At 35.4% G+C, this 22343-nt stretch overlaps 1 protein-coding gene across 1 annotated transcript in view; it reads left to right on the top strand.

The window, feature by feature from the left end:
* The window catches only part of LOC107296057 (low-density lipoprotein receptor-related protein 2-like), a gene marked incomplete at its 5' end in the record, with an annotated part of 105657 nt that overhangs the window by 7544 nt on the left and 75770 nt on the right, over nucleotides 1-22343 (top strand). Inside the window, 9 exon segments of the mRNA XM_015825399.1 lie at nucleotides 1792-1902; nucleotides 2005-2118; nucleotides 2336-2452; nucleotides 3777-3920; nucleotides 4600-4719; nucleotides 6649-6777; nucleotides 9540-9709; nucleotides 11214-11437; nucleotides 21338-21544. Of these exon segments, the coding sequence (XP_015680885.1) occupies nucleotides 1792-1902; nucleotides 2005-2118; nucleotides 2336-2452; nucleotides 3777-3920; nucleotides 4600-4719; nucleotides 6649-6777; nucleotides 9540-9709; nucleotides 11214-11437; nucleotides 21338-21544 (1336 nt within the window).

The following is a 22343-nucleotide window of genomic DNA, read 5'->3' as shown; positions in this document are numbered from 1 at the left end:
CTTAGAAGTCACCAGAAATGTGACTAGTTTGGTTCAGTTTATGTTATAATTACCATTGTGAAAGCCAAAGAGCTATTTCCAGCTGTAATAATCGGTACACATTTGAAGAAAGACTTAAGAAGCCGTGAACCAAAATATGGTATTTTATTTATTTATTCATGAAAATTTGTATGGCTGCCTACTCACTCTCAGTAACTTTGGGCGGTTTGCAAAAACAAAAACCCAATATAGAAGCAGTAAAAAATAATACCCCCCTCCACTATTATTATGATGAGTATAATTTTTAGTACATTGTTAAGGTATCCTGCTGTTAAACCTGCTTTGAAAAGAAAGGCATATATAACATACAGTAATAAAGGAGAATATTTGTAGCTTAGGGTTGAAATGAGGACCACCAAGGACCCTTCAAAACATAAATAATTTGGCAAATGGAAATTATGTTTGGTGGTTAAACAAGATCCAGAAAATTTTAAAAGAAAAAAATAAAATTTATAATGTAAATTACAAAATTTACAAAATTGTTAGCCCTTTCTAAGATGGGAGTGATCTCCACACCTTGATACAACTTGCAATCTTGGCCCTACTCTCATGACCTCAAGGTTGAATTGTTGCAACCTGGTCTATGTGGGACTGCTTTGAAGAACTTTACCAGAACTTTATCTGGTATAGCAGATTGCTTGCTTGCTGCACTTGAAAGACATTTCAGTCATGCAACTTGTTTTATGGGTACAGTACTGCATTTGTTTGCCAGTAATTTCCCAAAGTGTTGGGATTAACATGGAAATCCCTGTATGGCTTTGGCTCCTGGATATTTTCTGGGCCATCTTCTCCAAACAGACTCTGCTCATCTTGTGTTTTCAAATTAAAAAGAGGTGTTTCAGAAGTAAGGGGTGACAGGAGCCCAAAATAAGGCCTTCCTAGTAACTATCCTGTAGAATGCTTGCCACCAAAGATCTGAACATTATTTTTGAGAAAGATGGTGAAAATGCTTTTGTTCTAATAGACGTTTGGCATCTAAACTGTACTTTGTTGGGTGAGCTTACTGTTCTTGGTACATTTTAATGTTTAACCTATTTTTAATTAGAATCTTATTGGAATTTTAAAGTTGTTGGAGGTTTTCATGTTTAGAATTTATTGAAGTTAAGGCTGGTTATTTTTATATAAAATGCAAACTGTCCAAAGACTTATGAATGTGGGTGAGATATAAATTTTGTAGTAAATAAATACGCCTTAGGAGATTTAAATGGCCTATTTCTTCCTACCCTTTGTTGTCAATGAATGTATCTGACTCTTTCAGCAAGCATTTCTATCACACTGTTTTTGATTGGGAGAATTTTTGGTTTTGATGACGTGTTTGAGGTTTTTTTTTAACTATCCTTACCTATTCTGTTTGATAGTCAACATAATTTTAGTACAATAAACGTATTAATAATATGTTGCTGCTGATAAATGTGCATTATTTTGCAGTTTCTGTGCTCTGTGAAGCAGAGCAATATAATGCATTATTTATTTCTCTTCTGAGGGGAACAATTTTAAAATAGAAAATAATGGCAAAATGATTACAATGATTTCATTTACTCAGTGAAAATTAGATTTCCTGTGCTGCTATAGACACTCGTCTTCCTTTTCTACCCAACACACAAAAAATCTGGAAGAGTAGTCTTTCTCCAAGAAATTCCAAAAAGTCGCCTTTGATACTGTAGGAGACAAGTCTGAATTCCATAGGAGACAAAGACTCCTATAGTTTGATTCCTTCTAAGACATTAAAATCAGACCGATTTCCCTTTGCAGAATACCCAACCTGCGATCAGCTGACTTGTTCTAATGGAGCCTGTTTTAATTCAAGCCAACACTGCGATGGCAAAGTGGATTGCAGGGATGCTTCTGATGAAACTAACTGTAGTAAGTATTCAGGGACACTCGAAGTACCTGGTTATAGTAAGCTTAATGCTACCTGGAATTTTCTATGCCCTGTTCATCCTTTATTCTTCTTTTTTTTTCCAGCCCGTGGCTGCCCCAATACTCAGTTTCAGTGTAACAATGGGGATTGTATACCCCGAGCCTTTATTTGTGACCATGATGATGACTGTGGAGACAGTAGCGATGAAAACTCTTGCAGTATGTTGGTTTTCCCTATAGCTCCTTTCTCTCCATTGCGGTCCAGTTAGTATTTGTCCTTCGGAGTTGTAAGAGCTTTTACCTCAGTATTGGCACTTGTCTGGATTTGGGGTTTTATAGTCTCAGTTATATTTTCATTGCATGTGTTTATGTTTCATGCCAAGGGTGTTGTTTAAAACTACTTTGAGTCATTGTTCTTTGATGTTCTCTTCCTCAGCATATGCAACTTGCAAAGGGAATTTCTACACCTGCCCAAGTGGTCGCTGTATTCATCAGAGTTGGGTTTGTGATGGTGATGATGACTGCGAAGATAATGCTGATGAAGCTGGATGCGGTAAATGGGAATGTAACATAGCATTAGTGGTCCCATGTGAAAAAATGTTTTCTCTTACTCTTCTTACTGATGCATATAGGAGATCAGTGGCCAAAAGCTTTGCATTTCTTTTAAAATATGCTATTGTTTTCTTAAAAAAACCTCAGTAACTGGGGATTTTTTGTATCCATTTTGGGATATAAACCAGTTTATTAGGATAGATTAGAATACAGATAGTCTTTCACTTATGACCACAATTGAGCCCAAGGTTTCTGTTGCTAAGTGAGACATTTGTTAAGTGAGTTTTGCCCCATTTTATGACTTTTCTTGCCACAGTTGTAAAGTGAATCACTGCAGTTGTTAATTATTATTATTATTATTATTATTATTATTAATAATAATAATAATAATAATAATAATAATAATAATAATAATAATAATAATAATAATAATAAAGTTGGAAGGGACCTTGAAGGTCATCTAGTCCAATCCCCTGCTCAGGCAGGAAACCCTACACCATTTCAGACAAATGGCTGTCCAGTCTCTTCTTAAAAACTTCCAGCTATGCCTGACTTTCAGCAATCCTGAGCTGTATAATTTGCTTTTGTGACAAAAACAATCATATGTAACAGTAGACTAGTACACATTAATATTAGACTTACATCATTTGAGACGAAATCCTCTGCCTTAATAATGCTTGATATGTTACAGTAAAAATATTTTTTGTATGGAAATCAAGAAAATGGTTTCCATGATTTTGATATATTTCTTCTTCAGGAGCTCCAAAGTTGACAACTTTAAGACTTGTGGACTTCAACTTCCAGAATTCTCCAGCCAGCCATGTGAACTGGTGAATTCTGGGAGTTGAAGTCCACAAGTCTTAAAATTGCTAAGTTTGGAAACTTCTGTTCTACTTCATTGGGCCATTGGTCTTAACAAAGGACATAATACTTAATTCTTAATTCTAAATTTCCATTGGCAAATAGTAGAAATACAAAAATTACTGAATGTTGAAAATACCATATTTGAATTTGTTTGAATTCACACATTAATAATAATATTTGAATTCAGCCTGTATTCTTATGCTTATGTAGATTGAAGAAATTTACTTAGGATGTGATACGCAAATTCATTAATGCCCAAATACTACATCATACAGAGATGCCCGCTGGGGGCAACCGGAAATAATAAAAAAGCTTCTCTGTTTTCTTATATAGTTTGAGAAAAATAGAAGACTGTCTTGTAGTATCTACCTTGCTTGTGCGCTAGCTAGAAAAAGTCCTTGAAAATTGCTAAAATCCTGCAAGCAGAGAATGTACTGGTTTTTTTTTCTTTTCTGCTGTAGAGAGTGGCCACCGAGATTGTTATCCAGGTGAATGGGCCTGCCCTAATACAGGGCAGTGCATTCCCATTGACAAAGTTTGTGATGGAACTCCAGATTGCTCTGCTGGGGAAGATGAGACAAATGTAACAGCTGGCAGACATTGCAGTAAGTAATGGACAGCAAAATGTTCATAGGGGCAACTCTGATGTATCTCTGACACCTTTGCATTAAAAATAGGAAAGATGTTTTAAATCATGTTGAGATTGTTGCAGCAGCAATTGCAATGTTATATTTGACTAACATCCATAGTTTCAACAGTGGCTGAGATATTGTTCTGATTTTTTGTTGGTTCAAAGTGTTTCACGATTGGGCAAACTCCAAATAGTGTAACATGACCTTAAGGTGAGCACTTCTGTGAAGTTATATATGTCATGCTCCCAAGTAGTGCACTTTACTATTGATGTCTTTGACAATAGCTGTGATTACAATTGCTGGTTAAGTTGCATTGGAATTCCCATAGTAAAAATGGCTTGATGTTCCAGATGACATTTTGGATTTGGATATGCCAACTTTCCACAACCCAGTCATCCGTGGATGTGTTGGAATTGCAACCCTTAGAATTCAAAGGAGCAATATTGATGGGAAATTCTGGAAATTACAATCCCCAAATTTCTAGAAAGCTATATTTAGTGACATTGTATATGCAGTGATCTCCCTCGTTTTCTAGATTCATTTTAGTCATATATTTAAGCTTTTTTCAACAATGCATCATTGTGATTCTATTTCTCAACTGAAGAAACTAATCATTTAATGCTGTTCTTTAATTGGCTTTTGTTTTTGATAGATATATCTCAGTGTGCAACTTTAAGTTGCCAATATCGTTGTCACTCATCCCCCACTGGTGGAACATGCTATTGTCCTGCAGGATACGTTATCAGCAACAATGACAGTCGCACTTGCATAGGTAAGTGATGAAGGTAGAGATCCATGCATAATTAGTCATTTCCCTTTCAAGGTGTCGAGAACTCTCAAGGGAAGAGTCAGTGTGACAGAATTGTTTGGCTGTAGAATTGACAAGAATTAAATTCAGATTTCTACTTCATTGTTGAAGCTCAGCAGGTGATTAGGGCCAACATAATATCTTGATTTGACCTACCTCATAGAGTTGGTGGAGGCATAGATTTGAAAAGAGAGTACTAAAGACTGAAGCCTGTCTTCAGCTTTTTAGGAAAAAATGGAATTTGAATGCAACTGATCAATAAAAAAACTTCAAGGATTTTGAATCCTGCAGCATCAGGTGGATCAGTATGACTATTCAGTATGCTGTATTCAGCTTGACAGATAGTGCTTTATGCACAAATCAGCTGGTTGGGCTTGCCTTATTTGTATGAATTGTTGATGAACAAACAAACAATAATCTCCACCCATTCAGGGATTTGGGACTGGAGTTAAGTTGCCTGTAAGAACCGAGATTCAAGGAACTTTGTGATTCAAATTGAGGGAAAATTGAGGGGAAAATGTGTATTGGCCCTTTCAGCTAGAGATTTGTTTATGAAGACTGCTTAAGCTTGCTCCTCAAAGTGTGACAGTGTCGGTGGTTTTCTTGCTTCCTTTTGTATTTAGACCAAATTTTAGATGTGTGGACCTGCTGTGAATAATGCACAAATGTATCAACTGAATACTGTAACCCCGGGCCCTTTTTAAAGTTAAAAACTAGCACAGTAAAGACATATAACCCTTTCTTTTTATTAGGTCAATTCTTGACCTAATTTTCATTGAGGTAGTAAATCTTTGTATCTTCTGATCTGCAGGTGCATGAATTCTCTGGCCTGCAAGGCATTTTCTTTACATAGAACACCAGATTGTAAAGACAAAGGCTGTCATTTTGTCTTATGCCTGAAATATTGATTTACTTGATAACTGTGTACATACGTAGAGGAGTATTTAATACCTTCTGAAGGGCCCCGGGCCTAGTCTTGCTGGGAATTAGACCTTTATTATTGGCCTATTTTTTTGTGCTGCCTTATCAGACAATATCTGAGAAGCCATATACCTTAAAGTAATCCAGTTTCAGTTTTTACTTTTTTTTTTAAAGTAGAGAAGATTAAGCTTCTAATCCTAAAAGTGAGCAAAATTAGTGCTACTAATCTGATGCCTATTTATGGTTATAAATCTCACAGCATAATGAGAGAATAAAGCTGTCTTGAGTTCATTCATATAATCTGATCTATTCTGTTGATAAATTATTCTACTGATTGTTAGAAAAACATGTATAATTAAAAAATATTGGGTTCCTTCAGATAAGTTAAATTTTAATATCTGTTGGCTTAATTTTCTTTAAGATTTTGATAAAGCTACTCTTTACAGATTTCCTACTTAATTTTCTGATTTAGCGTAAAAAAGCTGAATCAAATAGCAAACAGATTTGATGCTCCCACTCCAATTTATTAATTCTCTTCTAAGGAAATGAATATATTTGTGAAAATAAACACATTAAGAATTAATGTTCAGATGTTAGATGATTTTTAGATATCGAAATTAATAATACATGGAAAATTTTCTAACCCACGTTTATTGTCGTTGACCTAAAAACATGAGAGATAGTGATTTAATGAGATCTCAGAATTGTTCAGGGTTTTCAATCAGGAAAACAATATGAGCATAAAAGATTAAACACGGATCACAGTCAGTTTTCCATATCGGCTATTAATTTCTACAAAACAAAGAGGAGACCACTGATTGCAAACTTACTGTAGCTTTGGCTGTAAAAATATACTTTTGAAGCAGATCTGACATTTTCATTTTAGAAGAAGGGAAACTGATATTTGTTGTGGATAGCATTCTGCAAATAGAAGGAAAAACATGCCCTTCCTGAATGTTAATTCTGTTACAGACTTTGATGACTGCAAAATGTGGGGCATTTGTGATCAGGAGTGTGAAGATCGTATTGGTCACCATCAGTGTCGGTGTGCCGAAGGGTATGTTCTGGAGCACCACCGTCATTGCCGAGCCAATACCTCATGTGAGTCAATACCTCTAAAATCTGATATCCCCTCCTCTCTTGTACAGCTAATATTACCTTACTTTCTCACAGGTAAGAAAATCCAATTATAGGCCTGTCCTTGAGAATAATGCTGGCATGCTTTAAATATCATAGTCCCTTCCAACACAACATTGCCGCTATCTCTCCCATCTATTTACTGTTAATGACTTGCTGATGAAAGACCAGGCAGTACATTTCTCTTACTTTATTCATTGGGAGAGGAGAAGGTGGCAGTGCAGATGACATTTGAAAGCCCATTCTGGTTTTATCAATGGATGGATGGATGGATGGAAGGGATGCTTTGCAAAGTTATTAGCACGAAGGAAGCACTTCCCTTTGAAGGGATAAAGTAACTGCATCTTTGGGGAGGCTTATTCAGTTGTGTTCTGTTCCATAAAGCAACTGAGTGAGCTTTCCTGAGGACTCATCTATTTAATATGCTTTGAGAAGGTAAGGGGGGGGGCAAGATTTGGTCACTCCACTGTTTTTTTGAGAAACTTTCCTTTCACATGTTCTGTACAGTAATTATTCTTGTAACTATTCTCTATAGTCACAACGTTCTAGTAAAGAAAGATAATATATATATGACATTTAAACAAGGCTGTATTATGTATTGTAAAGTTGTATGTACTATAATTACAATATTTACACATAGACGTGTCTGTATCTACATGTTAATATGCTTTCCTTAAAAGAGTAATTAACAATATCTCCTTGTTATTTTGAATATGCATGGACTGTTTCTCTTCTGCCAGGGATTGAGATCCAATTTATATCTTGGATATAAGATATAAGATATATCCATATATCTTGGAATAGGGCAGGAGTCTCAAACTGATGGCCCCTCCAGGTTATTCAGTTCTGCCTTTTCCTTACACCTATTGCAGAAGGGCAATAGTTTGAAGGAGTTGGGAACTTGCCAATCTCAGCCAGGTGCTATAGATTTTCTCTTAGAGAAGAAAAAAGTGAATCCACAGAAACCAAAGGGCAGCAACATCAAAGTGTCACAAAACTATCACAGTTTTCGATATGCTTGGACCAGCACCCGTCACCGCTGCTACTGCTTTAGGGTGAAAAGCACAGAGCTGATGTGGCAGGCTGAGAAATGGATGCAGGCCTTAGGCTACGTTGAACCACCATCGTTGCCTAGAATGAATAAAACCTACCAAGATCAGCAAGCTGTTTTTCTGCTTTGGGCAATCATTCTCTTGCTTTGTGTATGTGGCCCCAAATTTGGCAGCACTCTCTTCTTCCCTCCTTTCTTGTCTCGCTCAGTCACTCAAATTGTAACTCTAGATCTCTAAAGACACTCTTCGGTTTTCTTATCAACAAATCGTTTGGTTGTTGTTGTTTTTTTGGCAAATCAAGAGGACACCCTTATCTCTTCTCTCATTTTGCCAAATAGCAAAGACACTGAAACAATTTGTTGGCAAGAAATCATTGTAATCTCGGGCCCCAATATGAGAGAGCGCATTATTAGAGGTCTGAACTATGATAAGTGGATTTGAAAGGAAAAAAAATACTGGGTTAATTTGGAACCAAAATCTTAAGTTTAGGCTCCAATCTTAAACTTGATTTAAAACCCCAGAATTGCCATATTTTTCCATTAATTGTAATTGGAAAACACAATTTTTCTATTTTCTATTAAGTTTACCTGAATGTGAGCTACATTTGCAATAATTGTCTCTTATGAGAAGGTGACATTTGCTATATTGAAAGCAAAATATTATCTTCCCTTTTAAAAAGAATTGCCAATTTCATTTGTATTTCTTGTCAAAATTGGAAATAATTTTCAGAGATGTTGCTTCTTTTTCCGTTGTCATTTTGGTTAATCAGATGCACCAATAGATAATTGTTGAAAGGGAAATAGTGAAAAAGATGGCTCAATCTCATAGTAAAGTTTTTTTTTAAAAAAAATTCTTCCTTTGCTTCCTTTTTAAGTCATAGAGATTTTCTATATCAAAGTATGAAAAAGCTTCAATTTTGCAAAGCCCTTAGACCAAGGAATTATTTCTCAAATGGCACTTGGGACAGTTGAGTCTCCTGGATAAGGGTACATAAAATGTTTTGTCTCAAACTTTTCCAACTTCACCAATTGTCATGAGTGTGAAACTGTTGTTTTGACCAGATCTTGTTTCTGAGTATTTTAGAAAGGTGTGAAACTTGAAAAAGGTGTTTAGGAACAGTTATATTCAGAAATACACCATTTCAAGCACCAACACTTCCAAAATTGGTACTACAACATGCATGTATGTTTAAAACAATTAATACAGCTATAATAAATTGAATTAACCAGTTACCTAATCTTCCATGCATATCTATTATACTGATACCTTGTTTTAAAAATGCTGTTCTCTTCTTTGTTACATGTAATGTTTTAAAGATCTTATATTGTATTCAATATTGAGCTCCTTTGGGGGCCACTTTGGTGGCACAGTTCCAAAGTACCTTCTTTGCTATTTAATGCTAAGTTTATTACAAAATAAGGTGGGTAATATTTTGGTGGCCAGGAGCTATATTGGATGGCTGGGGACAACAGATTTAAAAATAGACACTAAAGGGATGGGACTGCCTTTTTCTTTTTAATTTTTTTTCAAAAGACTCTTAAAAATGTTGCTTAGATTTATATTGCAGTATTCACGGGCCTCCTGCCTTGAAGGAGGCCCATATCTTCTATTTAAGTTGTGAACGTATATCCTTTCGAAAAATAAATGTTACAGCAATGTCTTCCATGTTTTCAGCTGGAGTTGCCTCTATCATTTTTTCCAACGGCCGTGATTTATTAATTGGGGACATTCATGGAAGAAGTTTTCGAACTCTGATACAATCCCGGAATCGTGGAGTGGCTGTTGGTGTGGATTTTCATTTTCATCTGCGTAGGATATTTTGGACTGATACTGTGCAAGATAAGGTAGTTTGTAATGTACAAATAGCTTTCTTGGAAGCAAAAGCATCCAAGAATAGTATGTGTTGATAACTTTTCATTTCTGTGGACAGATGCAGAGCCTTTCTTTGTTTTCTAACAAAAATGAACTTTTGAGATGGTTCTGTTGATAATTACAACATTTCTTAGCTAAGCTTTTTACATGTAATATATCGAACAAAGCATGCATTATGCTATGGCATCATCTTGAGCAGCTCGTAATATTATTGGAAAGAGAGTCCAAAAACCTAATTAAGAGAAATAGTACATTCTTTCAAAACTGGATGTATTCTCTGTTGCAATTTCTTGAAACCTGATCATTTAAAGTGTAGAAGTGCTGTGTTTTCTGGGAAGATAGACATAAGATATTTCTCAGGTATATTAGTATAATTGTGCTTTGGGCCACAAATATTGACAATTTATCATGCTGCAGGCCAATATTTTTACTCATTGCTTTTTTCATGACCTTGCTTTTTACTGGAATAGTAACAAATAGTATAAAATATAAGCATGGTTTAATTATGTTTGGTAGTTTTAAAGCATCAACGATGTGGATATAGAATAAAGAATTGGAAGGCTTTTCTTTTCTTTCTTTTTCAAGTGCATTGAAAGACAGATTCTTAAAAAAGCACAGTAAGGGGAGGTGAGAGGAATATTCTCCTAACATAAGTTTTTTTTCCTGCAGTTTTCTTTGTTTCCTTGAATTATATCAGGACTCAATGACCTAATCTTTATCCTTCTGCTTACTATGGCATGTAATGGATTTGGATTTAGATCAGTGGTTCACAACCTTTTCTATACCCCATACCCCTAGAACACTTCTGATATATTCTCGCACCCCTTACAAAAGTTTGAAATAACGGCATCAAATTATGCATATAAACTATAACTTTGAAAACCCAGGTTTTCGCACCCCCTGGAATATCGTCTTGCACTCCTGGTTGGGAACCTCTGATTTAGATAAACATTTACTTCAGTTAAGCCATAAGGTAGTTTGCTTGTTATTGCTAATTATACAGGAACCAGGGCATATATACTTTAACTAGGTTTGTCCTTCATACCAAACTTTAGTGGATTTAGCTTTGCTTTGCGTATTTTTCTTTACTTTTAGTTTGCAGTTCAGTATATGATGTAAATGCAACTCATTGGATAAACCTATGTGCATAAATTATACAATTCAGATTACTAGCTAGAGGGGAAAAATCCACTGTCTTCAAAACCAGGCTGTTTGCAAACATTGGTTAAGAATGGAGATTATCATTATTGCCCATGCAGATGTAACAAGTTAAAAGAGGTGAAGTCACATTGAAGAGATTGAAATAAATGGTTAAGAAATTGGGGACTTAATACTGCATAGGATCAACATTTTCACAATTCCTTTTATAATAAATACATACAGGATTCATTTTGTTTGGAAATTGTGCTAAATATGAAAGTGGCCCTGAAAACATGCAGGATTCTAAGTCCTAAAGCACCATTACTTTCTTTTCAGGTTTTTTCTGTCAACCTTGATGGCTCAGATATCTTTGAAGTTTTAAATATTTCAGTTGACACACCAGAAAACCTAGCCGTAGACTGGATTAACAACAAGCTGTATATAGTGGAGACCAGTGTCAACAGAATTGATTTGGTAAATTTGGATGGAACCAACCGTGTAACTTTGATTGCAGAAAGTTTGGGGAATCCTAGAGGAATAGCTGTTGATCCTACTGTTGGGTAAGTGGTAACATTGATTAAAAGATATTTCCCTCCTTTGAAGAATTGTAGACTTGCTATTTTTTTAAATGCATCAGTTGCTCAATAAAATATTACTAGGAGTTGATGGAGGAATAGAAGTTTGGTGCTCTTTACTACTTACTACTTCCCTAGGAATTCTTTTCCAGTCCTTACGTCCTATTTCCTTTGTTGATCTGGACATTATGCAGAAAAGAGCAAAGGAAAGCTGCAATTCAGCTGTGTGTCACTGATGAGAATGGTAGAGAAATGCTGAATGCTGTTACAAGCGCAGCATCTGGTAAAGAAGTTGCTGCACGTAGACATATCTTTTTTTTTTTATTCAAAAGGTCTTTTCACAAAAGTCAAAGCTAAACTGTGTTTTACAAACAGTGAGTCATAAATTATGATGTATAGGTCACAATGACACCTGCTTAGCTAAAAATAGTTTGTATATAGTATCCATTAATCAGAAAAGAAGAAATCTATTTAATTGTGTGTGTTGGGGGGATGGATACCTGATTCAATAATTGTCTGTTTTCTGCAAACTAAAATAGGAAATTGGATTTATTGTCAGTTATATTTCAGATTCCTTAAACTGGACATAAAGATAATTAGTTTCATATAAAACATGATCTGGAGTATAGTATGAAATATCTATAATTTCTTTTTTGAGATCTCTTCAGAGTTTCCTCTTTGTAATAGACCACTGCTATCTTGTTATTTGCTTGGAGCATTATATCTTTCATCTATCTTCTTCAGTACTGATATTTGAATTTGGGATATTNAACAGCTGGCAGACATTGCAGTAAGTAATGGACAGCAAAATGTTCATAGGGGCAACTCTGATGTATCTCTGACACCTTTGCATTAAAAATAGGAAAGATGTTTTAAATCATGTTGAGATTGTTGCAGCAGCAATTGCAATGTTATATTTGACTAACATCCATAGTTTCAACAGTGGCTGAGATATTGTTCTGATTTTTTTGTTGGTTCAAAGTGTTTCACGATTGGGCAAACTCCAAATAGTGTAACATGACCTTAAGGTGAGCACTTCTGTGAAGTTATATATGTCATGCTCCCAAGTAGTGCACTTTACTATTGATGTCTTTGACAATAGTTGTGATTACAATTGCTGGTTAAGTTGCATTGGAATTCCCATAGTAAAAAATGGCTTGATGTTCCAGATGACATTTTGGATTTGGATATGCCAACTTTCCACAACCCAGTCATCCGTGGATGTGTTGGAATTGCAACCCTTAGAATTCAAAGGAGCAATATTGATGGGAAATTCTGGAAATTACAATCCCCAAATTTCTAGAAAACTATATTTAGTGACATTGTATATGCAGTGATCTCCCTCGTTTTCTAGATTCATTTTAGTCATATATTTAAGCTTTTGTCAACAATACATCATTGTGATTCTATTTCTCAACTGAAGAAACTAATCATTTAATGCTGTTCTTTAATTGGCTTTTGTTTTTGATAGATATATCTCAGTGTGCAACTTTAAGTTGCCAATATCGTTGTCACTCATCCCCCACTGGTGGAACATGCTATTGTCCTGCAGGATATGTTATCAGCAACAATGACAGTCGCACTTGCATAGGTAAGTGATGAAGGTAGAGATCCATGCATAATCAGTCATTTCCCTTTCAAGGTGTTGAGAACTCTCAAGGGAAGAGTCAGTGTGACAGAATTGTTTGGCTGTAGAATTGACAAGAACTAAATTCAGATTTCTACTTCATTGTTGAAGCTCAGCAGGTGATTAGGGCCAACATAATGTCTTGACTTGATCAACCTCATAGAGTTGGTGGAGGCATAGATTTGAAAAGAGAGTAATAAAGACTGAAGCCTGTCTTCAGCTTTTTGGGAAAAGATGGAATTTGAATGCAACTGATCAATAAAAAACCTTCAAGGATTTTGAATCCTGCAGCATCAGGTGGATCAGTATGACTATTCGGTATGCTGTATTCAGCTTGACAGATAGCGCTTTATGCACAAATCAGCTGGTTGGGCTTGCCTTATTTGTATGAATTGTTGATGAACAAACAAACAATAATCTCCACCCATTCAGGGATTTGGGACTGGAGTTAAGTTGCCTGTAGGAACAGAGATTCAAGGAACTTTGTGATTCAAATTGAGGGAAAATTGAGGGGAAAATGTGTATTGGCCCTTTCAGCCAGAGATTCGTTTATGAAGACTGCTTAAGCTTGCTCCTCAAAGTGTGACAGTGTCAGTGGTTTTCTTGCTTCCTTTTGTGTTTAGACCAAATTTTAGATGTGTGGACCTGCTGTGAATAATGCACAAATGTATCAACTAAATACTGTAGCCCCGGGCCTTTTTTAAAGTTAAAAACTAGCACAGTAAAGACGTATAATCCTTTCTTTTTATTAGGTCAATTCTTGACCTAATTTTCATTGAGGTAGTAAATCTTTGTATCTTCTGATCTGCAGGTGCATGAATTCTCTGGCCTGCAAGGCATTTTCTTTACATAGAACACCAGATTGTAAAGACAAAGGCTGTCATTTTGTCTTATGCCTGAAATATTGATTTACTTGATAGCTGTGTACATACGTAGAGGAGTATTTAATACCTTCTGAAGGGCTCCGGGCCTAGTCTTGCTGGGAATTAGACCTTTATTATTGGCCTATTTTTTTGTGCTGCCTTATCAGACAATATCTGAGAAGCCATATACCTTAAAGTAATCCAGTTTCAGTTTTTACTTTTTTTTTTTTAAAGTAGAGAAGATTAAGCTTCTAATCCTAAAAGTGAGCAAAATTAGTGCTACTAATCTGATGCCTATTTATGGTTATAAATCTCACAGCATAATGAGAGAATAAAGCTGTCTGAGTTCATTCATATAATCTGATCTATTCTGTTGATAAATTATTCTACTGATTGTTAGAAAAACATGTATAATTAAAAAATATTGGGTTCCTTCAGATAAGTTAAATTTTAATGTCTGTTGGCTTAATTTTCTTTAAGACTTTGATAAAGCTACTCTTTACAGATTTCCTACTTAATTTTCTGATTTAGTGTAAAAAAGCTGAATCAAATAGCAAACAGATTTGATGCTCCCACTCCAATTTATTAATTCTCTTCTAAGGAAATGAATATATTTGTGAAAATAAACACATTAAGAATTAATGTTCAGATGTTAGATGATTTTTAGATATCGAAATTAATAATACATGGAAAATTTTCTAACCCACGTTTATTGTCGTTGACCTAAAAACATGAGAGATAGTGATTTAATGAGATCTCAGAATTGATCAGGGTTTTCAATCAGGAAAATAATATGAGCATAAAAGATTAAACACGGATCACAGTCAGTTTTCCATATCGGCTATTAATTTCTACAAAACAAAGAGGAGACCACTGATTGCAAACTTACTGTAGCTTTGGCTGTAAAAATATACTTTTGAAGCAGATCTGACATTTTCATTTTAGAAGAAGGGAAACTGATATTTGTTGTGGATAGCATTCTGCAAATAGAAGGAAAAACATGCCCTTCCTGAATGTTAATTCTGTTACAGACTTTGATGACTGCAAAATGTGGGGCATTTGTGATCAGGAGTGTGAAGATCGTATTGGTCACCATCAGTGTCGGTGTGCCGAAGGGTATGTTCTGGAGCACCACCGTCATTGCCGAGCCAATACCTCATGTGAGTCAATACCTCTAAAAGCTGATATCCCTTCCTCCCTTGTACAGCTAATATTACCTTACTTTCTCACAGGTAAGAAAATCCAATTATAGGCCTGTCCTTGAGAATAATGCTGGCATGCTTTAAATATCATAGTCCCTTCCAACACAACATTGCCGCTATCCAGGGCTTTTTTTCTCGGAGAAAAGGTGGCGGAACTCAAACCTGGCCACGCCCTCATCAAACCCTAGGACCGCCCCTTTAGAGAACAGGAATGCAAGTAAAATTTGGGAGGGGCTATTTCCGGTGTGGGAGGGGCTATTTCCGGTGCGGCCGGCCCGGAAAAAGGTGCCGGAACGCGGTTCCGCCACGTTCCGGCTGAAAAAAAGCCCTGCCGCTATCTCTCCCATCTATTTACTGTTAATGACTTGCTGATGAAAGACCAGGCAGTACATTTCTCTTACTTTATTCATTGGGAGAGGAGAAGGTGGCAGTGCAGATGACATTTGAAAGCCCATTCTGGTTTTATCAATGGATGGATGGATGGATGGAAGGGATGCTTTGCAAAGTTATTAGCACGAAGGAAGCACTTCCCTTTGAAGGGATAAAGTAACTGCATCTTTGGGGAGGCTTATTCAGTTGTGTTCTGTTCCATAAAGCAACTGAGTGAGCTTTCCTGAGGACTCATCTATTAAATATGCTTTGAGAAGGTAAGGGGGGGGGGAAGATTTGGTCGCTCCACTGGTTTTTTTTGAGAAACTTTCCTTTCACACGTTCTGTACAGTAATTATTCTTGTAAGTATTCTCTATAGTCACAACGTTCTAGTAAAGAAAGATAATATATATATATGACATTTAAACAAGGCTGTATTATGTATTGTAAAGTTGTAGGTACTATAATTACAATATTTACACATAGACGTGTCTGTATCTACATGTTAATATGCTTTCCTTAAAAGAGTAATTAACAATATCTCCTTGTTATTTTGAATATGCATGGACTGTTTCTCTTCTGCCAGGGATTGAGATCCAATTTATATCTTGGATATAAGATATATCCATCTTGGAATAGGACAGGAGTCTCAAACTGATGGCCCCTCCAGGTTATTCAGTTCTGCCTTTTCCTTACACCTATTGCAGAAGGGCAATAGTTTGAAGGAGTTGGGAACTTGCCAATCTCAGCCAGGTGCTATAGATTTTCTCTTAGAGAAGAAAAAAGTGAATCCACAGAAACCAAAGGGCAGCAACATCAAAGTGTCACAAAACTATCACAGTTTTCGATATGCTTGGACCAGCACCCGTCACCGCTGCTACTGCTTTAGGGTGAAAAGCACAGAGCTGATGTGACAGGCTGAGAAATGGATGCAGGCCTTAGGCTAGGATGAACCACCATCGTTGCCTAGAATGAATAAAACCTACCAAGATCAGCAAGCTGTTTTTCTGCTTTGGGCAATCATTCTCTTGCTTTGTGTATGTGGCCCCAAATTTGGCAGCAGTCTCCTCTTCCCTCCTTTCTTGTCTCCCTCAGTCACTCAAATTGTAACTCTAGATCTCTAAAGACACTCTTCGGTTTTCTTATCAACAAATCGTTTGGTTGTGTTTTTTTTTTTTTTGGCAGATCAAGAGGACACCCTTATCTCTTCTCTCATTTTGCCAAATAGCAAAGACACCGAAACAATTTGTTGGCAAGAAATCATTGCAATCTCCAACCCAATATGAGAGAGCGCATTATTAGAGGTCTGAACTATGATAAGTGGATTTGAAAGGAAAAAAATACTGGGTTAATTTGGAACCAAAATCTTAAGTTTAGGCTCCAATCTCAAACTTGATTTAAAACCCCAGAATTGCCATGTTTTTCCATTAATTGTAACTGGAAAACACAATTTTTCTATTTTCTATTAAGTTTACCTGAATGTGAGCTACATTTGCAATAATTGTCTCTTATGAGAAGGTGACATTTGCTATATTGAAAGCAAAATATTATCTTCCCTTTTAAAAAGAATTGCCAATTTCATTTGTATTTCTTGTCAAAATTGGAAATAATTTTCAGAGATGTTGCTTCTTTTTCCGTTGTCATTTTGGTTAATCAGATGCACCAATAGATAATTGTTGAAAGGGAAATAGTGAAAAAGATGGCTCGATCTCATAGTAAAGTTTTTTTTTAAAAAAAATATTCTTCCTTTGCTTCCTTTTTAAGTCATAGAGATTTTCTATATCAAAGTATGAAAAAGCTTCAATTTTGCAAAGCCCTTAGACCAAGGAATTATTTCTCAAATGGCACTTGGGACAGTTGAGTCTCCTGGATAAGAGTGCATAAAATGTTTTGTCTCAAACTTTTCCAACTTCACCAATTGTCATGAGTCATGTCTAAGTGTTGTTTTGACCAGATCTTGTTTCTGAGTATTTTAGAAAGGTGTGAAACTTGAAAAAGGTGTTTAGGAACAGTTATATTCAGAAATACACCATTTCAAGCACCAACACTTCCAAAATTGGTACTACAACATGCATGTATGTTTAAAACAATTAATACAGCTATACTAAATTGAATTAACCAGTTACCTAATCTTCCATACATATCTATTACACTGATACCTTGTTTTAAAAATGCTGTTCTCTTCTTTGTTACATGTAATGTTTTAAAGATCTTATATTGTATTCAATATTGAACTCCTTTGGGGGCCACTTTGGTGGCACAGTTCCAACGTACCTTCTTTGCTATTTAATGCTAAGTTTATTACAAAATAAGGTGGGTAATATTTTGGTGGCCAGGAGCTACGTATATTGGATGGCTGGGGACAACAGATTTAAAAATAGACATTAAAGGGATGGGACTGCCTTTTTCTTCTTAATTTTTTTTTCAAAAGACTCTTAAAAATGTTGCTTAGATTTATATTGCAGTATTCATGGGCCTCCTGCCTTGAAGGAGGCCCATATCTTCTATTTAAGTTGTGAACGTATATCCTTTCGAAAAATAAATGTTACAGCAATGTCTTTTATGTTTTCAGCTGGAGTTGCCTCTATCATTTTTTCCAACGGCCGTGATTTATTAATTGGAGACATTCATGGAAGAAGTTTTCGAACTCTGATACAATCCCGGAATCGTGGAGTGGCTGTTGGTGTGGATTTTCATTTTCATCTGCGTAGGATATTTTGGACTGATACGGTGCAAGATAAGGTAGTTTGTAATGTACAAATAGCTTTCTTGGAAGCAAAAGCATCGAAGAATAGTATGTGTTGATAACTTTTCATTTCTGTGGACAGATGCAGAGCCTTTCTTTGTTTTCTAACAAAAATGAACTTTTGAGATGGTTCTGTTGATAATTACAACATTTTTTAGCTAAGCTTTTTACATGTAATATATCGAACAAAGCATGCATTATGCTATGGCATCATCTTGAGCAGCTTGTAATATTATTGGAAAGAGAGTCCAAAAACCTAATTAAGAGAAATAGTACATTCTTTCAAAACTGGATGTATTCTCTGTTGCAATTTCTTGAAACCTGATCATTTAAAGTGTAGAAGTGCTGTGTTTTCTGGGAAGATAGACATAAGATATTTCTCAGGTATATTAGTATAATTGTGCTTTGGGCCACAAATATTGACAATTTATCATGCTGCAGGCCAATATTTTTACTCATTGCTTTTTTCATGACCTTGATTTTTACTGGAATAATAACAAATAGTATAAAATATAAGCATGGTTTAATTATGTTTGGTAGTTTTAAAGCATCAGCAATGTGGATATAGAATAAAGAATTGGAAGGCTTTTCTTTTCTTTCTTTTCAAGTGCATTGAAAGGCAGATTCTTAAAAAAGCACAGTAAGGGGAGGTGAGAGGAATATTCTCCTAACATAAGTTTTTTTTCCTGCAGTTTTCTTTGTTTCCTTGAATTATATCAGGGCTCAATGACCTAATCTTTATCCTTCTGCTTACTATGGCATGTAATGGATTTGGATTTAGATCAGTGGTTCACAACCTTTTCTATACCCTGCACCCCTAGAACACTTCTGATATATTCTCGCACCCCTTACAAAAGTTCGAAATAACGGCAACAAATTATGCACATACACTATAACTTTGAAAACCCAAATTTTCGCACCTCCTGGAATATCGTCTTGCACCCCTGGTTGGGAACCTCTGATTTAGATAAACATTTACTTCAGTTAAGCCATAAGGTAGTTTGCTTGTTATTGCTAATTATACAGGAACCAGGGCATATATACTTTAACTAGGTTTATCCTTCATACCAAACTTTAGTGGATTTAGCTTTGCTTTGCGTATTTTTCTTTACTTTTAGTTTGCAGTTCAGTATATGATGTAAATGCAGCTCATTGGATAAACCTATGTGCATAAATTATACAATTCAGATTACTAGCTAGAGGGGGAAAATCCGCTCTATTCAAAATCAGGCTGTTTGCAAACATTGGTTAAAAATGGAGATTATCATTATTGCCCATGCAGATGTAATAAGTTAAAAGAGGTGAAGTCACATTGAAGAGATTGAAATAAATGGTTAAGAAATTGGGGACTTAATACTGCATAGGATTAACATTTTCACAATTCCTTTTGTAATAAATGCATGCAGGATTTATTTTGTTTGGAAATTTTGCTAAATATGAAAGTGGCCCTGAAAACATGCAGGATCCTAAGTCCTAAAGCACCGTTACTTTCTTTTCAGGTTTTTTCTGTCAACCTTGATGGCTCAGATATCTTTGAAGTTTTAAATATTTCAGTTGACACACCTGAAAACCTAGCCGTAGACTGGATTAACAACAAGCTGTATATAGTGGAGACCAGCGTCAACAGAATTGATTTGGTAAATTTGGATGGAACCAACCGTGTAACTTTGATTGCAGAAAGTTTGGGGAACCCTAGAGGAATAGCTGTTGATCCTACTGTTGGGTAAGTGGTAACATTGATTAAAAGATATTTCCCTCCTTTGAAGAATTGTAGACTTGCTATTTTTTTAAATGCATCAATTGCTCAATAAAATATTACTAGAAGTTCATGGAGGAATAGAAGTTTGGTGCTCTTTACTACTTACTACTTCCCTAGGAATTCTTTTCCAGTCCTTACGTCCTATTTCCTTTGTTGATCTGGACATTATGCAGAAAAGAGCAAAGGAAAGCTGCAATTCAGCTGTGTGTCACTGATGAGAATGGTAGAGAAATGCTGAATGCTGTTACAAGCGCAGCATCTGGTAAAGAAGTTGCTGCACGTAGACATACCGTATCTTTTTTTTTTTTTTATTCAAAAGGACTTTTCACAAAAGTCAAAGCTAAACTGTGTTTTACAAACAGTGGGTCATAAATTATGATTTATAGGTCACAATGACACCTGCTTAGCTAAAAATAGTTTGTATATAGTATCCATTAATCAGAAAAGAAGAAATCTATTTAATTGTGTGTGTTGGGGGGATGGATACCTGATTCAATAATTGTCTGTTTTCTGCAAACTAAAATAGGAAATTGGATTTATTGTCAGTTATATTTCATATTCCTTAAACTGGACATAAAGATAATTAGTTTCATATAAAACATGATCTGGAGTATAGTATGAAATATCTATAATTTCTTTTTTGAGATCTCTTCAGAGTTTCCTCTTTGTAATAGACCACTGCTATCTTGTTATTTGCTTGGAGCATTATATCTTTCATCTATCTTCTTCAGTACTGATATTTGAATTTGGGATATTTATTTCTAAACCTGGGAATTTTAAGAACTTTTTTTAGTGCCTTCTTTTTGCTTCTGTTAACATTATCTAATTTTCTATTTACTATGATTTTTTTGATTTACATGTCTCACAGAGAACTTTTAGTACAACCAACAGTATAATATATGTAGAATATAGTTCAGTGAAATGTAAAGTGATCTGAAGCATGTGGATACCTCAGCATAAAACTTTGCATGATAATGGCTATAATTCTGTAGGTCAGCTAGTAAGAATTCACTAAGTGTGTCTGCCAATAGGATGGTACTTTCTGCACCTAATGTAATGGATTTTTATGCATGAAAATGTAATGCCACAATAAGTGTTTCAGTCTATAAAGTGGCACCAAATTCCCACTTGATGGTAAATAGTGATTTGTTTCAGCATAGCAAATTGTATAAACCACAGCTGTCTGGATTCATACTAAGACCAATCCAGACAAACTATATTTCTGCTTACTGTTTTGTGTAAGCCAGGTCTTTGTATTATCTCTCTAAGGTTTGAAGGGACACTAAAATATTTTTTTTCTTTTCTCTTTCTTTTATAGATATTTGTTTTTCTCAGATTGGGATAGTCTTTCAGGTGATCCTAAAGTAGAAAGAGCCTTTATGGATGGAACAAATCGTCTGGACTTGGTTAAAACAAAATTGGGATGGCCAGCTGGGATAACTTTAGATATTGTATCAAAGAGACTCTACTGGGTAGACAGCCGATATGATTATATTGAAACTGTGACCTATGATGGGCTACAGAGGTAGGAGAAGATGCAAAGTGGGTCATTTACAGTTACATTCTTTACATTTTTTTTAATTAAATGAGCTGCATCCGACTAAAAAGTACTCTTGTCATGAATTGCCTTTAAATATGCCTACTTTAAACACTGTTAAGACTTGAAATTGAGATATTAATTTCTATCATTCAGTTTCTGAATTTGGTCAGAAATAAGATAATTAGTGGGAAAGTGGGAAAGACACCCTGTTGCATGCACTGATCTCTGAGTGCCAAATAAAGGAGAAGAGGGATGACTTTTCTATGTTGATCCTAAACGGATAGCAGCAGAAAAGAACATTATCATATTGTGTACAAAGATTTGCATACTGTTGATAAAGGAGAAGAATTCCTGGATCTTAATACTCTCCCTACGCTAATAGGCAGGCACAGAGAAGGACTCCCTATTGTAGGTATTGTTTCTTCCATTGCACCATACCCTATACAATTTTTTTTTGTTTGTAGCAGAAAACTTTAAAACTTTTTATTGCTATCTTTGTTTCCCTTTTTAATCTGCACTTTCCAAGGCCATTGCTGGCCTATAAGAAAAAGAATGCAAATAGAATTGCCTTTTCTTAAGATAAAATAACTTATATTGCATGTAGGCACAACTGTATCTTTCCTTCAAAAAAACCAAAATAAGGTTCCTTTTGCTGATTCCCCCCCCCATCTTTTTAAAAACAAAGCTGAGTGTTAAACCACCAAATTTCCCCTCTGAACTTTTGTTTCTTGCATCTTTGGTTACCATGATTCAAATATTTTTATTCATTATTGATTTTTCTTCT

The sequence above is a fragment of the Protobothrops mucrosquamatus genome, unplaced genomic scaffold (assembly GCF_001527695.2).
Source record: "Protobothrops mucrosquamatus isolate PMUCROS unplaced genomic scaffold, P.Mucros_1.0 scaffold2619, whole genome shotgun sequence".
Taxonomy (NCBI): domain Eukaryota; kingdom Metazoa; phylum Chordata; class Lepidosauria; order Squamata; family Viperidae; genus Protobothrops; species Protobothrops mucrosquamatus.
Note: the sequence above shows the minus strand (reverse complement) of the source record. Positions and strands in the feature narration are given on the sequence as shown.